The 16,808-nt window shown below is 36.6% G+C and overlaps 3 protein-coding genes and 2 long non-coding RNA genes across 6 annotated transcripts; 3 read left to right on the top strand and 2 right to left on the bottom strand.

Moving 5' to 3' along the window:
- The first annotated feature begins 481 nt into the window (after nt 1-481).
- Nucleotides 482-4,242, top strand: LOC140971474 (pentatricopeptide repeat-containing protein At1g71210, mitochondrial-like). The gene is made up of 2 exons (XM_073433754.1): nt 482-3,256; nt 4,018-4,242. The coding sequence occupies exon 1, from the start codon at nt 541-543 to the stop codon at nt 3,205-3,207; it is 2,667 nt and encodes an 888-aa protein (XP_073289855.1). The 5' UTR covers nt 482-540; the 3' UTR covers nt 3,208-3,256; nt 4,018-4,242.
- A 1,431-nt stretch (nt 4,243-5,673) lies between these two features.
- LOC140971473 (uncharacterized) lies at nt 5,674-7,942 on the top strand. Its single transcript, XR_012174314.1, has 3 exons — nt 5,674-6,003; nt 6,765-7,117; nt 7,206-7,942. It is a non-coding gene; the product is annotated as an uncharacterized lncRNA (long non-coding RNA).
- A 1,855-nt stretch (nt 7,943-9,797) lies between these two features.
- LOC140971470 (uncharacterized) lies at nt 9,798-13,643 on the top strand. Of its 2 annotated transcripts, none has more exons than XM_073433751.1 (7): nt 9,798-10,305; nt 10,403-10,888; nt 11,047-11,196; nt 11,805-11,945; nt 12,135-12,182; nt 12,269-12,702; nt 12,822-13,643. In XM_073433751.1, exons 1-7 carry the CDS (start codon nt 10,266-10,268, stop codon nt 13,446-13,448), a joined length of 1,926 nt encoding a protein of 641 aa, XP_073289852.1. In that variant the 5' UTR covers nt 9,798-10,265; the 3' UTR covers nt 13,449-13,643. The 2 variants fall into 2 exon arrangements, with proteins under 2 accessions (XP_073289852.1, XP_073289853.1); XM_073433752.1 differs by having other exon boundaries at nt 9,802-10,305; nt 10,406-10,888.
- Nucleotides 13,320-13,705, bottom strand: LOC140971472 (uncharacterized). The gene is made up of 2 exons (XR_012174313.1): nt 13,602-13,705; nt 13,320-13,514 (listed from the first exon to the last, which is right to left on the bottom strand). It is a non-coding gene; the product is annotated as an uncharacterized lncRNA (long non-coding RNA).
- A 6-nt stretch (nt 13,706-13,711) lies between these two features.
- LOC140971471 (purple acid phosphatase 5-like) lies at nt 13,712-16,287 on the bottom strand. The gene is made up of 8 exons (XM_073433753.1): nt 16,010-16,287; nt 15,686-15,892; nt 15,474-15,585; nt 15,158-15,384; nt 14,801-14,939; nt 14,484-14,704; nt 14,231-14,352; nt 13,712-14,122 (listed from the first exon to the last, which is right to left on the bottom strand). Exons 1-8 carry the CDS (start codon nt 16,172-16,174, stop codon nt 13,918-13,920), a joined length of 1,398 nt encoding a protein of 465 aa, XP_073289854.1. The 5' UTR covers nt 16,175-16,287; the 3' UTR covers nt 13,712-13,917.
- Nucleotides 16,288-16,808: the final 521 nt, after the last annotated feature.

Here is a 16,808-nt window from a genome sequence, read left to right as displayed (position 1 = left end):
GATAATAATACATATAGTGCAGGCTGAACGGACCTATCACAATCTTAATCATGCACACCAAATATATGATAAGTGAATGATTAAAAATCAATTACCCCTTATCATGCACACCAAACAATGCCTTAGTATAAAAAATAATATTTTTTAATGGATGACTCAAATAAGAGATCTGTCACATAAAATACGACCCGTGAGACCATTCTACACAAGTTTTTGTCTTAATTATGAGCAAATTTTTCTCAATATAAGTTAAATGCTCTGAGGTTTTCACGAAAATAGTCTAATATGAAATGCACGATTATTTATTCAAACTTGATATAGATACTATTCGTAGCTTAATGATTTCTCAATAAGTTTTTTTTTATACATTTGTTTCAAAATAATTGAAAATCGATTTGTCGTCCCGACCAACCGGCCAAACGGTTTCATTGACCCGGTTACGATTAAACAACCCGTCAAATTGGGAATCGGACCCTTGTTGAAGATCCAATTGAGAGCTCGTATTCCAGCTCTCAGTTCCCCTTTTACCCTCTCTGAGGCATGCTGAGCAAACGAAAGAAGCCGGCTATGGCGATGTTCACCATGCATCGCAGAGCCTTCCTCCACTCTCCTTCGTCCGCCTCCGTCAAGAAGACCCCCGCAGCTCTCCTATCGGCGGCGCAAATGCAGTCCAATCGTCCATCTCTATCCTATCTCGTCAACCGTTCTGATCCCACCACTTCTGATCGATTCCCATTGAATATACATCCGAATGACATCATCTCTCAGTTCCGTGACTGGTTCATGTCCCGGAGGAACCCCATTTTCGACCGTGTATTCCAAATCATCCGCACCCACGATGATGCCTCCACTGATGCAGCCCTCTCTCGATTGAATTTAAGCCTTTCCGAGGCGCTTATTCTTGATTTGTTGAGTTATCAGAAGAACGACATTCTATCTTGCTTGAAACTGTTTGATTGGGCGGGTCGGCAGCCGGGGTTCCACCATACGAGAGCCACTTTCAATGCCATTTTTCGGATTTTGTCCAAGGCGAAGCTTATGTCTGTATTGTTGGACTTCTTGCAGAATTATATGAAACAAAGATACACTTACAAAGTTAGATATGTTAACGTGTTGGTGATTGGTTATGCTATAGCTGGTAAACCAGAGACTGCCCTCCAACTGTTTGGTAGAATGCGGTTCCAAGGTCATGACTTGGATGGATTCGCGTACCACGTGCTTATGAATTCGCTCGTCGAGGAGGGTTATTTTGATGTGGTGGAGACGATGGCTAACCAGGTTAGAACCCGAGGGTATCAGAATGAGTTCACTCATTCAATCGTGATAAAGAGTTACTGTAAGCAGAATGAGTTAGAGAAGGGTGAGGCTTATTTGCGTGCTCTTGCGGCAGATAATAGAGCAGAATTGAATGGGGGTGCTGTGAGTACCTATGTTGACGCCTTGTGCAAGGATCATCAATTTGAGAGGGCCGCTTTGATAGTCGAGGAGTTTCGGAGAATGGGTTTCGTATCGATGGAGCAAGCTTATGACGCATGGATAGTAAGTCTCATCCGGGTGGGGAAGTTGGATGGCGCACTAGAGTTTTTGAAAGATAAACAGGCAGTTGAGGGGTATGTTCCGGATGTTTTTCGTTATAACATACTGATATGTAGGCTTTTGAGGGAGAATAGGCTAGAGGAAGTGTATGATTTGTTGGAGGAGATGAAAGAAAGTGAAATTGCACCGGATAATATCACTATGAATGCTATCATGTGTTTTTTATGCAAGGTGGGAAGGATGGACATAGCGATGGGCTTGTACAATTCGAGGGAGGAGTTTGGCCTGTCTGTTAATTGTATGACATATAATTATCTTATCAATACTCTCTTGGGTGATGGCAGTGTTGACGAAGCATATCCTATGTTGAGAAATTATGTAGAACAGGGTTATTTGCCTGGGCTAAAGACCTTATCCATTATTGGTGACGCTCTTTGCAGAGAAGGGAAGCTTGATAAGATGAAGGAGTTGGTTCTTTTTGCATTAGACCGGGATATCATGCCCAATAACTTTGTGTGCAAGTTCATATCAGCTCTTTGCAGGGTCAGGAGGGTTGAAGAAGGATACTTGATGCACAGTCTGCTCAATAGATTAAATAAACCATCTCAGAGGAGTGCTTACGAGAGCCTGATTAATGGTTTTAGTAAGTCAAGTAGAGGAGATGTTGCAGCTAGATTACTTATTGAAATGCAAGAAAAAGGTTATAGCCCAACCAGAAAATTGGTTAGAGATGTCATATGCTGCTTGTGCCGAATGGATGACCCAGAGACGCAATTTTTCCGACTGCTTGAGATGCTGTTGGTTCATCAAGAATCGTCCAGACCTAGAATTTACAACAACTTCATTTATGGAGCAGGGCAAGCGAAGAAGCCTGAATTTGCTATACAAGTATATGAATTAATGGGGAGAACTGGTCTTAAACCAGACTTTAAGTCTGAGATCCTGCTGTTAAATAGTTATCTATGCAGCGGAAATACTGCTCATGCTTTACATTTATTCCATGGTTTGTCCATGAGAAGGAAAAAGAGAAAACTGTGGCACACCATGATTATTGGTCTTTGCAAAGCCAAAAGACCTGAGCTTGCATCACAGATATTGGAGAAGATGATGGCAAACAAGTTAAGACCAACTATTGAATGTTACGAGGAACTTATAAAGTTATATTGCGAACTGGGGCATTATGATAAAGCTGTAGATACAGTCAATAATATGATTCGAATTGGCCGCCCAGTTTCATCCTTTATTGGCAACGTTTTTCTGTTGCACGCGTTGAAAGGTAGGAAATTATATGACGCTTGGTCTTACGCAAGTCATAAACAAAATTTACCACCTGTGAGTTGGATGTTGGGGCATGTGATTGGTGTTTTTTCTGGTTGTGTTGAAGAAAGATATAATATTGAAGATGTGGAAAAACTGATTGAGCAATGCTTCCCTATTGACATATATACTAACAATATGCTGTTGAGGAGATTAAGTGTGAAAGGAATGGATTTTGCTTGTAATTTTTTTGATAAATTAGTCGACAAAGGATATGAGCCAAATAAATGGACTTATGATATAATTGTGCATGGTTTAGCCAAAGTTGGCCGCACTGCAGAGGCAAAAATATGGATGGAAGAGATGGTCAATAGGGGGTTTGAATTAACCGAGATCACCGGAAAAATGATGTAACGCGATTGGACAATCAATGTATACGGACGTACAGCCGTAAAAAATATTGGTAAGTTATTCACATTTGAGCCAAAAGTGAACATTTTTGGTGGTACAATTTTTAAGTTACTCTCCCAGGGCAATACCCAAATGGTACTTGTGTATATTTTCAAGATTAGTATTTGATCAGAAGAGAAAATCTCATGTAGTGTTATATGACAAGGTGGTTGTTATTGATATATGTGGCTTTCTCACATCCCTCCCTGGAACTCACCACGACACTATCAGTGTCAATTTGCTCCATGAAGTTACTATTGACACTAAAGTTAGCGTCTTAATATCCATCAAATAATTTTATTTCTTGTCATGAGAAGCTATATAGATAACTTTTTTTTTGTTCTGTTGATCTGCTGCTGTCTACGCTATCTTTTAGGAACCAGTACAGTGAAGATATATTGTCAATACTTTCTTGTTATATAAAGTTTTGCAATGCGATTTCTTGGAGATAGAAGTGTTGAAAACGGCTGACTTGATAATTGTACCACTCTTTTAGTGGTCTCTGAAAGAAGTAGATACTTGCTAATTTTGTTGAGGAGAAGGATATTTGTTTTCACGATTTGCTATTAACAAATTATTTTGAAGTCTCTTACTCTTTCTGTTAAATTTTTAATCAACCCAACTGCATCTTTTAGTTGTCTGTTCTACTTCTAATGATTATATGATCACATTAGAATAGGTCCCATTTACATGTTTTATTTTCCACATCATGCTGGCCTTGCCACTCTTGAGAGATTCGTTAATATTGAGGATGTTGATTGGTTGATATGGCAGGTGGGTCCTAAGCGGCTGTTTTTGAGAGATTTATTTGAAGAAAATGCCTGCTAGGCTGCTGGACCTTCAACCAGCATTTACATTTGTCGAATCATTACTCCATCCTTTCCTCTGGGAAGACTGGTTGGGTCAATTGGCTTAGTAACTCCTTAACTCATGACCTATTAAATGGGTGGCATTTGAGTAATTGAGGAATGAAATGAGCTAAGCACGAGAATCACCAGATGAGTCGGTCTTTTCCTACAGTTTGTCCCAGATTTGAATAGAAAAAGGCATGTAGGGATATTGCGGATAGATTGCAAAGCAATTTGATCTGCACATACACCTGTACATTGTTTTGTCTTACATGGAGGGTCAGTGATGCAGAAGGTTATGCATATTATATACTTTAGCAACTCATATATTAGGACACTAACGTTTGCTTTACTATTGCATATACAGTTGGCGATGAACTTTTGAGATGTCTCTACTTTGTGCAGTCGCATTGAGGTTTTGGTCCAACTAATAGCCGAAAAGTATGTACTCCTGCATCGTCTAACCTGTGGAACTTCCAAGTAATTAATTCTAGAACTTGACTTGGAGATTGAGATTATGGGGGATCTCTCCATTGCGGGCTCAACATTTCCTAAGGTTTATTATGCAATCCGTGTATTGAGTTTTGGCAGTAGGCTTTCTGGCTCACTTTCCAAATGTTAGACGTCAGTTTCAAGATTGGAGATTGGAATAAACCGAGCCAAGGCTCCGGAACATGTTCCAAAAAAGTTTTACAATGTCAGTCAAGAAGACGACATGTGAGATCCTTCTACTTTATCTTTTCTTGGACCTGAAATTTGTATGTACAGTTACAGTTTTCCCGTGTCTTTTGTAGCAGGAAGAGCCAGTTGTTTAAGTAAGCCGTTCATAGGCCCAGGTGACGGAGAAATAGCAATAAAAGGACTTTCTCACCTGAAGCATGTCTAATACAAAAAAACTGGTGGGGCGAATTCGAGGAACATAAAATAACAATACAAATAACGTCGTCGCCCCGTGTGCAGTGTTTTTTTAAATAGCTATTATTGTATTTATTTTAGGTTACCGTTCAAAACAAGAAGAGTTTGACAGATATTTATTAAAGCTTGTGTGACATTGATTTAGGTGCATTTACAAAGTTCAAATTTCTGCTAGTTTGTGTTATCAGAAACAATATTATATATATATAATATTTTATTTTTTACAAAATAAAGATTTTTAAATACTTCATTGAATTAAAATTTGTGGTATTTAAAATGATGGAGTTAGTTGGGAAATAATAGTGAAAAATATTGATATTACTAATGATGAATCTATGAAATGTATATGAACATGCGGGGTTGGAGCAAAATTGGAAACAAAAATTGTAGTGATAGATCATACAAAAAAAGGTTAGTATAAAAGTCAATCTTGACTAGGTGTGAAAAAAATACCGAATTTTCGATATATCGAGTTTATCGTATCGAAAAATATCGAAATTTTTGGTATTCTGAAATTTCGATATGGTATAGTACTGATACCGAAATATTCGATATTTTTACGGCATGGAATTTGAAATTTTCAGTATATATCGAAACACAGAAATAATATATATAAATTTAAAAATATATAATATTTTTAAATAATAAAGTTAAATTTTTAAAAAATATAAAGTANAAGATGTGGAAAAACTGATTGAGCAATGCTTCCCTATTGACATATATACTAACAATATGCTGTTGAGGAGATTAAGTGTGAAAGGAATGGATTTTGCTTGTAATTTTTTTGATAAATTAGTCGACAAAGGATATGAGCCAAATAAATGGACTTATGATATAATTGTGCATGGTTTAGCCAAAGTTGGCCGCACTGCAGAGGCAAAAATATGGATGGAAGAGATGGTCAATAGGGGGTTTGAATTAACCGAGATCACCGGAAAAATGATGTAACGCGATTGGACAATCAATGTATACGGACGTACAGCCGTAAAAAATATTGGTAAGTTATTCACATTTGAGCCAAAAGTGAACATTTTTGGTGGTACAATTTTTAAGTTACTCTCCCAGGGCAATACCCAAATGGTACTTGTGTATATTTTCAAGATTAGTATTTGATCAGAAGAGAAAATCTCATGTAGTGTTATATGACAAGGTGGTTGTTATTGATATATGTGGCTTTCTCACATCCCTCCCTGGAACTCACCACGACACTATCAGTGTCAATTTGCTCCATGAAGTTACTATTGACACTAAAGTTAGCGTCTTAATATCCATCAAATAATTTTATTTCTTGTCATGAGAAGCTATATAGATAACTTTTTTTTTGTTCTGTTGATCTGCTGCTGTCTACGCTATCTTTTAGGAACCAGTACAGTGAAGATATATTGTCAATACTTTCTTGTTATATAAAGTTTTGCAATGCGATTTCTTGGAGATAGAAGTGTTGAAAACGGCTGACTTGATAATTGTACCACTCTTTTAGTGGTCTCTGAAAGAAGTAGATACTTGCTAATTTTGTTGAGGAGAAGGATATTTGTTTTCACGATTTGCTATTAACAAATTATTTTGAAGTCTCTTACTCTTTCTGTTAAATTTTTAATCAACCCAACTGCATCTTTTAGTTGTCTGTTCTACTTCTAATGATTATATGATCACATTAGAATAGGTCCCATTTACATGTTTTATTTTCCACATCATGCTGGCCTTGCCACTCTTGAGAGATTCGTTAATATTGAGGATGTTGATTGGTTGATATGGCAGGTGGGTCCTAAGCGGCTGTTTTTGAGAGATTTATTTGAAGAAAATGCCTGCTAGGCTGCTGGACCTTCAACCAGCATTTACATTTGTCGAATCATTACTCCATCCTTTCCTCTGGGAAGACTGGTTGGGTCAATTGGCTTAGTAACTCCTTAACTCATGACCTATTAAATGGGTGGCATTTGAGTAATTGAGGAATGAAATGAGCTAAGCACGAGAATCACCAGATGAGTCGGTCTTTTCCTACAGTTTGTCCCAGATTTGAATAGAAAAAGGCATGTAGGGATATTGCGGATAGATTGCAAAGCAATTTGATCTGCACATACACCTGTACATTGTTTTGTCTTACATGGAGGGTCAGTGATGCAGAAGGTTATGCATATTATATACTTTAGCAACTCATATATTAGGACACTAACGTTTGCTTTACTATTGCATATACAGTTGGCGATGAACTTTTGAGATGTCTCTACTTTGTGCAGTCGCATTGAGGTTTTGGTCCAACTAATAGCCGAAAAGTATGTACTCCTGCATCGTCTAACCTGTGGAACTTCCAAGTAATTAATTCTAGAACTTGACTTGGAGATTGAGATTATGGGGGATCTCTCCATTGCGGGCTCAACATTTCCTAAGGTTTATTATGCAATCCGTGTATTGAGTTTTGGCAGTAGGCTTTCTGGCTCACTTTCCAAATGTTAGACGTCAGTTTCAAGATTGGAGATTGGAATAAACCGAGCCAAGGCTCCGGAACATGTTCCAAAAAAGTTTTACAATGTCAGTCAAGAAGACGACATGTGAGATCCTTCTACTTTATCTTTTCTTGGACCTGAAATTTGTATGTACAGTTACAGTTTTCCCGTGTCTTTTGTAGCAGGAAGAGCCAGTTGTTTAAGTAAGCCGTTCATAGGCCCAGGTGACGGAGAAATAGCAATAAAAGGACTTTCTCACCTGAAGCATGTCTAATACAAAAAAACTGGTGGGGCGAATTCGAGGAACATAAAATAACAATACAAATAACGTCGTCGCCCCGTGTGCAGTGTTTTTTTAAATAGCTATTATTGTATTTATTTTAGGTTACCGTTCAAAACAAGAAGAGTTTGACAGATATTTATTAAAGCTTGTGTGACATTGATTTAGGTGCATTTACAAAGTTCAAATTTCTGCTAGTTTGTGTTATCAGAAACAATATTATATATATATAATATTTTATTTTTTACAAAATAAAGATTTTTAAATACTTCATTGAATTAAAATTTGTGGTATTTAAAATGATGGAGTTAGTTGGGAAATAATAGTGAAAAATATTGATATTACTAATGATGAATCTATGAAATGTATATGAACATGCGGGGTTGGAGCAAAATTGGAAACAAAAATTGTAGTGATAGATCATACAAAAAAAGGTTAGTATAAAAGTCAATCTTGACTAGGTGTGAAAAAAATACCGAATTTTCGATATATCGAGTTTATCGTATCGAAAAATATCGAAATTTTTGGTATTCTGAAATTTCGATATGGTATAGTACTGATACCGAAATATTCGATATTTTTACGGCATGGAATTTGAAATTTTCAGTATATATCGAAACACAGAAATAATATATATAAATTTAAAAATATATAATATTTTTAAATAATAAAGTTAAATTTTTAAAAAATATAAAGTATTTTTTGGTATAAAACGATATATATCGATACTGTATCAAAATAAAGAATTTAACTTCTGTTGGATTCATCATGTTGGAATAGTGCAAATCAAAGTTCAGTGAATCAACTCGACTCATAGTTAAGAATTTAAACTGTTGAGAAATCTTATATTTGTCGCCTAACCTTACAGTTAGCTAGATGATTAGTTATTGGGCCTCGACTTTTTAAAAAGTTGACGGACTTCAGAAATCACAGGGCCTCAGACATTGCTGCAAAGATAGCGGATGAAAAAGTCGCACATGTTGCGGTTGAAGTTTATTGGTGTTCATTGACGTTTTGGATCTCCAGACACATGTTGCGGTTGTTGTTTATTGTATTGATGGATTTGTTTTGTATATATCTTTCCCGATCTTTTTGACTATATTGAGCGATTTTTTTAGTATTGGTGATCACTGACCCTGAAATTACAAGAGAATGAATTTTTTTATATATAATTTCGGTATGACAGTATTTTATCGATACCATATCGAAATTTCAGCATATACCGAAAAGTCGTTACGGTAATGATACCATTTTATCATATCGATATTTTCGATACGGTATACTGTATCCGAAATTTCGGTACGATATATCATATCGACCATTTCTAATCTTGACTTGAAATATTGTACTAATCTTGACTTGAAATATTGTAGGGATATTGTTTTAAAGTATATTTGACTACACATTTAACCTTACTTTTTTCAAAAAACAACTAATAATAATAATATTGCTAATCTAAATCGTGTACGTGTCTCAGCATCAATTAAAAGTTCAATTCTTTTTAAATGAAATTCCGAGTTTGATGTTCTGAACGTACATAAAGATTTCGAGCTTCATACTTGTGAATATAGAGATGTACTTCAAAATTGCGGTCGGATTTAGCTCGGCTCTGGATTAGAGTTTTTTTTTTTTTAATAAAGCTTCAAGAATTATCTGGCAAATTTTTTCGAGAATTATTTGTCAAAATCTCTGTAAAAAATATAAATGAATTCAAATTTTCAATAAATTTTTAATAATTTCATAAAATTTATTAACATACAAATATTAAAACGTAAAATATAACTATAAATTATCAAAAAAATTATATTTATTCAACTCATCTAACTCATACACAAAATCTCATCTCATGTCACATTTCTTATAATCTTCCTCTCCTCTGACTTTATCACTCATCTCTTCTCTTTTTTATTTTAATATCATAGAAAAAAATTTCTCTCGTTATACCTCTATGACCCTCTAATCTGTTTGTAAATATGCGACTTATCAATTAAAATCTCACATATAACCACTGTTTTACCTTTATCACTTACTTTTTGTTAGTTGTTTGAGTTTCAAAGGAAGCTAATTTCAGGGATACCCCAGAATTCCAATGGGTTAATGGGATTCATTACTTTCGTTGTCAGATCATGCTGGCTTTAATCGAAGAACCCTTCTTACGTGACTCGGTCATTTTAATCTTAAGTATCTCAAGCCTTTGTGTTTTTTGTTGAACTCAACAGTTCTTGCGCCCAAATTGTATGAAGATTTACCATTGAATTTATTTTCCTGTTTAAACAGTGGGTAAAAATCGAAAAGTTGTTCTCTTTTTTCTTCTGCCATCTCTTTTTTGGGGTGTGAATCACTTCTTGGATGTTATTTCTCGAATTCCATGGAAACCCATCTTGGTTTTAATGGAATATGAGAGTATAATGAACTGAATTCTGACTCCGGTTAGTCATTTAGAAGCAGACTCGAACTCTTGTGTGGACCCTTTTGTGATGGCAGAGAAGAAAGGGTAAATATTACAGCTATATGATATAGAAAAATTTTCTTCTTATGATGGCCAGTTCGTCGCAGTCGGTTCCGAGTAACAGAGGTAAGTCAATGTTGGTTTTGGAATAATATTTGCTCAGCCTCACGTTTAATTTTGAAACAGTTATGCAGCCATATTAACTAGATACATTTTGATGTAGTAGATAAGGATCTTAACTTCCAGCTGCCTTTGTATAAAGCTGCAATCCGAGGTGATTGGGAGAGCGCGAGAAAAATCTTTGACTCCGATCCGGATGCCGTCACAGCTAGGATATCAAAGATTTCAGAGACAGTACTTCACATTGCAGTTGGAAGAAGTGAAGCAATCCATTTCGTGGAAAAGTTAGTGGAATTATTGCCCATCGAGGCTCTTTCTTTAATGAGTAAATTTCGTGAAACTGCGCTACACTATACTGCCAAATATGGGAATGTCCAGGCAGCAAAACTGTTAGTTGCCCGTGATCCAGAGTTGCCTCACATTAGGAATGATACGAACTTCCTGCCTCTCCATTTGGCTGCTCTTTTTGGTCAAAAGGAAATGGTTGTATATCTATTGACTGTCACGAGAGAAAATGTGGAGCCGAATCCCTTTGCAGGTCGCCCTGGCAGTGTACTCTTGAGTATTATTGTGCATTCTGGATTCTATGGTGAGTAAGATTAACGAATCAATGAAATTATGGAAGTCAGCATTTGCTAATGCACCTTACGGAGTAGAGTTAACAGTTTGATCCCAGTTATTCAATTTAAAATGATGATGTTATTACTCGATTCATAGATGTCTTGTTTTTGTATTGATGTTCTGCAGATGTGGCTTTGGATCTGGTTCGACGATATCCTAAGTTGGCTACAACCATAACTCCTGGTGGCAATACAGCATTGAGTATATTAGCTGGAATACCTTCAGCTTTTCCAAGTGGAGGTTCCCTAAGTTTTTGGCAGAAGCTAATATATTTTTGTTAGTTCCCTGAACACACACTTTTTCAGTCAAACTTGTTATGTCAGCTCTTATAAAGTTAAAAGCTTGATATTAAACAGGGCAACTGAACCATGATTTATGATGAAAGTCCAACGCTTGGGCTTGTGAGCAGTTAGTGCATAGATTTTTAACTACAACTTCCAAGCCATTTATTTAATAGTGCAAATTACATTTCTCTCTGCTTTACCGGATGTTCAACTCGTAAATCGATTATGTAGGATGGCCTTGCCACAGTCTTTTACCATCTTCACTGAACTTACTTATCTTCATGTTTCTTGAATCCCATGGTGTACATAAATTCATTTACCATATTAGGTGCTGACATTGTAGTTCTTCCTCCATGGAAGTAATTACTGAAGCTAATATTTCTATAACAAAATAGGTATGATAAATACTATTCGATGAAAGTCATTTTGCACTATTTTAGACTATGTTTCCATATTCACTTTAAATTCATGTGTTCTATGTCTTTCATTTGGTTGTTGATTCAATCTCCACAAGAAAAGAGCTCAAAATTACCCAATTTTTGAATGCATAGCTTCTTGTGTTTGGCTTGAATTCGATAGTTGTATGTACCGCTTATGAAGGTATTCCCGTGAAGTTGGCTAAGGCCTCTCATCTCAGACATGGATGTGACGTTGAAAACCTATCTGAACGACCTGCTAAACAGATGATCTTATGCTGGCAGAGTCTTATTCAAAATTTCAGAAGGGATTATTCCATATTAGGTGAGCCAAGGTTTTCTTTGTAGGAATGGAAAGGGTATATATGCTCAAATCACAATTGATTTTTTCTTGACGAGTGGCATGTTAGTTACAAACATCTCTTTTGAACTCGATACCTAGATAAACTGTTTTTTCTGCTGTTTTTTTTTTTGGTGGCTATCTTCAACTTTTCGACTATTTTTTGTTGAGCAGCTTGCCAAAAGGTATACACAGAATTATGGAATATCATTGGCAGAGCAGGTGACAGTTGAAAAAGGCATTCTTTCCCTTCTTGGAAATTAAAATTTGTCTGTAAAATCTGTTGATGTGTATGATCTTCTTTGCAGTGCCACATGTTAAGAAAATACATGACACAAAATTAATACATAGCCAAGCGATGGAGCTAGTCAAATGCTTGTGCATGGAAATCCTGCAAGTCGATAATTTGAAATCTGGTTCAATATATAAACCAGCGGTCATTTTGGCTGCGACTCTTGGACACTACGAAGTTCTAGATGAAATCTTGAATTCATTTCCTAGTGCAATTTGGTGTTTAGACAAGGATGGCCATGATTTGTTTCAGATCGCAGTAATTAACCGCCGTGAAACTATTTTCAACCTTCTATATGACTTGGAGGAACATGCACATTTAGTCACACAGAATACTGATATTAACAACAACAATATATTGCATTTGGCTGGAAAGTTAGCGCCCCCGCATCGTCTTAATCTTGTCATTGGCACTGCCTTGCAGATGCAGCGCGAGCTCCAGTGGTACAAGGTGACTAAATTCTTTGCATTGGTAGTGGATCTTTTCTACTGTATTATTTGTTTACCCAACTCTGGCATGGAGATAGATTTCTTGATATTTTAAATGTCACAAGTGTTTCCTTACTCCAGGAAGTTGAAAAATTTGTGACGCCAAGTTATAAGGGGAAGGAGAATTCTGATGGGAAGATGCCTTCCATGGTTTTCACCGAGGAACACAAAAATTTGGTTGTAGAGGGTGAGCAATGGTTGAAAGACACAGCTAAATCATGCACATTTGCCACGACACTTATTGCTACAGTGGTGTTTGCTGCTGCAATAACCGTGCCAGGCGGTAGTAGCACTCATACTGGATTGCCAATCTTTGAAAAGAAAATCCCCTTTGTTGTATTTGCCGTTTCAAATGCATTGTCCTTGTGTTCGTCCATGATTTCTGTCTCAATGTTCTTGTTTATTCTCAACTCACGCTGTGCTGAAGGTGATTTCTTGTACTCGCTCCCGAACATGTTGATCATAGGGCTTGTTAACCTGTTTCTGTCCTTGGCATTCATGATGATTGCTTTCAGCTCTGCAATTTACACTGTCTTTGGCCATGGAAAGGCGTGGATTCTCGTGCCTATTACTGTGCTTGCCTGTCTTCCGGTTTCCTTGTTTTTATCAATGCAATTTCCACTAGTTAAGGATATGATCAGATCAACATATGGTCCTGGGATCTTTGGCAAGAACAGGAACAACAAATTTCGACAAATCAAGAACTAGATCAATATGTATCTTACGCTGTCAAAAACTGTACCATATTTGTGTATTTGTAAAGGATTTTTATAGCTGCATGTATTTTAGTTTTTAAAAATTATGTACTGATTTAAAAAATGGTTGATATAATATGTTTGTACCGGGCTGTGGAAGTCATACAGTTGGTGCTTTTTCGATACAGCGTGGATTCATTTTTGGTAATGTGGGAGAAGTTTAGAGAGATCATTCGGAGACTATAATTTGTGGATAAGATGGATGTTTGAAAATATATATATAGAAAAAGAGATAACCGAGAGCAGTACTAAATTCCTAATTTTTACACATGAACTGTATGATTTTACCTGATAAAATACTCATTGAAGCCAAAATAACACATCCCATAGTAATGTAGAAACTCCAAGTTCAGCTAGAAAACTTGACTGAAATCAAGGACAACAAAAAGAAAGAAAACTACACAATTCCATTTATTTCTCTGTTAAACCAAGCTTGAGCTGGAGCTAGGCTCGTCGTGTGGGTACCAATATCTATTGTAAAACCATGTTGAGTCGGCTACGGTAGGCTCGTTATCTTGGTTACGATGCCAAGTATAGAATGCATGAGTCCGGTTTTTTATTTCAAGAATCGCGTGACCAAAACTTGCTTCCCGAAAGGCTGAGTAACTCGGTTGTGGATCCGCGAAGCTGCAAATTGTATCGCGAATATCAACAGAAAGAAATACTTGTTAATGAGCAAATGATGCTGCCATAAAGAAAACAGAGGTAATGAAAAAGAACGCAAGGTAGTCTCACTTATCGGCTACGCCTTCGATGTTTCCACCATCACCAATGGTTATATACACTGGAGCAGAAGAGTTCTTAACCGGTGCACTTAATCCATTAGTTATGTTGTATTGAACATTCGATATTCGTTCCTTGTACGCACAAAAAAAAACGAGTGTATAGATCAAGAAAATGGCATGCAACTGTTTGATTGGAAATGTACACCACATATATACGTTGAATCTTCATCTTCATTATTAAAACGTGTTACTCGAAAGCTCACCGAGCGTTCGTAGGAGTGAACATGTCCAGAGAACACGAGATCGACTTTGTTTTCGACGAACCATGGTTCGATCATAACTCTCATGCTCTCTCCTTCCATATAGTGATAGTTATTACTATTATACATGGGGGAGTGAAGCAGCACAATCAGCCATGGAGTTTCGGATCTGTTAACTTTTGGAAATTCTCGCTCGAGCCAATTGTATTGAGGGGTATATTTACCTGAGATAAATTAATAAATGAACAACAAATCGACAACCATCTATTTTTTTTTTTTTTACAAACAGATAATAGAATCGTAGAAGGCGAATTATTTACCGTAAGCCGAGTAAGACGATAAGACGATTATGTATGCTGATGCACGTTTTATCGAGTACCAAAGAGGAGACGTGCTTTTGGACGCCTTGTAAGGAACGTGATACCTGTGCATATAAGGCTTGAATGGAGTATTTTCCTCCTGCAAAACATAACAAATCACATCCGTTACTAATCTAACTTGACAGAGCTTGATCTTCAAGAAATAGCCTCCAATACAAGTCACGTTGTGTTAAAATAACACAGCATGAAAACAGTGGCGACTTGTTTAAATCCAGAAGGGATTAAAAAAATGGAGAGGGGGAGCGCGCAAAATGAGCCGAGGTGAGGAATTAAATGTATTAGGATAAGTAAGCCTACAATTTCAGGGGCATGGTCGATTTCGTGATTGCCTGCAGTCCATATCCACGGTTGGTATGCAGTGCTCTTCTCGACGAAACGGCCCCAAATATCCCACTTGACATTGTCGTGAAAGGGATAATGATCTGCATATGAAAGATCGCCAACAAATAGAACTGCTTGCCCTTTTGGGTTGGATACATAATGCTCGAACGTTTGATTTGAGTCGTATGTTTGTCCCAAGTCTCCTGAGTGGATAAAACAAACACATAAGACTAAAACTCTTCGAAAATGGCACATGTTACCATTTACAATTGGATTTTTGAACCATGCTCACCCATAACACCGAATGTGTAAGGGACATCAGGTCCTACTTTAGGAGGAGTTGTGAAGGAAAATTTCCGAGCCGCGTTGTGCTTACCGAGTTCATAGATATACCTTGTATCATACTATACACATGAAAACAAATATTAACCGAAAAAATAAATTTAAAACCATGCAAAAAAGCATAGGAAATTAAAAGAACACAACAAACAAAGTTAACTTCACCTTAAGCTTTCTAAGAGTCGCATGATGAATGAAACCAGAAGTGTAGTTATAGTATCGATAACTCGAGGTCGCAGCGTGCACCTTAAGCCTGCGCCTGTGTTCCCCCTCCGCCTCCCAATACGTGACCACATTCGGATTCTTGTGCAACGGCGTCACCCAAGAAACGATCACCCCTCTCCCCTCATGATCTCCCTGCGTTATATGAACCTGAAAATATCCCAAACAATCACCATATATAAGCTACAAAACAAGCCGTGAATCGATTGCCACATTAAAATTTCCGAAATAGAAAATATTACATCATTTCAACCCGCAAATCTTTACCTGTTCAGGTGCATTGAATATCGCAGGAGAAGGGAAGTGCTCCGGTGGCATATCAACTGATGCATGCGGTTTTCTCACGTACTTACTGGTTATTCCAGCGTTGCATGTGACGGAAACATGGAGCCATAGACAAAGAATTGGAAGAATCCACGTGACAGAAGCCATTGGAGTTAAGAAGTAGATAGCTCGTTGCTGTGGTAGATTTTATAGGACGGGTGAAGATTTATAGAGTATAGTTTGTAACTGTTGGGATTCTAATAACAAGCCAATCTCGAATATTCCTCCCTTTTTTTCTGAAATTCAGTTTATTTTTCGAATTATTTGCTTAATTAACTTTAATTAATTTCAATGATGGGATTGTTTTAATACATTTGAACATGACACATATCTAAATTCTAACATTATGTAGAGAATAAAAACAATTTGACTAAATGTCCGTATCTGTCCCTGCAGTAACCATTTTTATCATACTCATATCTTACCCAATATATATATATATTGACACCACAAATTTGAGTAAAATAATGACTTCCAAGTTTGGAGAAAAACTCACAAAAAGTATGTGTGATAGCTATCCATTTTTTTAATCCATCTTATCACCTGGGACAAATAAATGAAAAGGTAACGTTGCACTTGCTTGATTAATTTGATTTTAGAAACATAATGTAGTATATTTGGTGTATTTGAAATCATTTATAATTACTGTTGAAATGAAACAACTTTATACGAAATAAATTTAAAATTCTGTCAATTAATGTGAAATCAATTAAATTGAAATACTTCTCCTCAAATTAGGTCA

Source organism: Primulina huaijiensis, chromosome 2, assembly GCF_012295235.1.
Source record: "Primulina huaijiensis isolate GDHJ02 chromosome 2, ASM1229523v2, whole genome shotgun sequence".
NCBI classification, from domain to species: Eukaryota; Viridiplantae; Streptophyta; class Magnoliopsida; order Lamiales; family Gesneriaceae; genus Primulina; species Primulina huaijiensis.
This window is presented reverse-complemented; position numbering and strand designations above follow the sequence as displayed.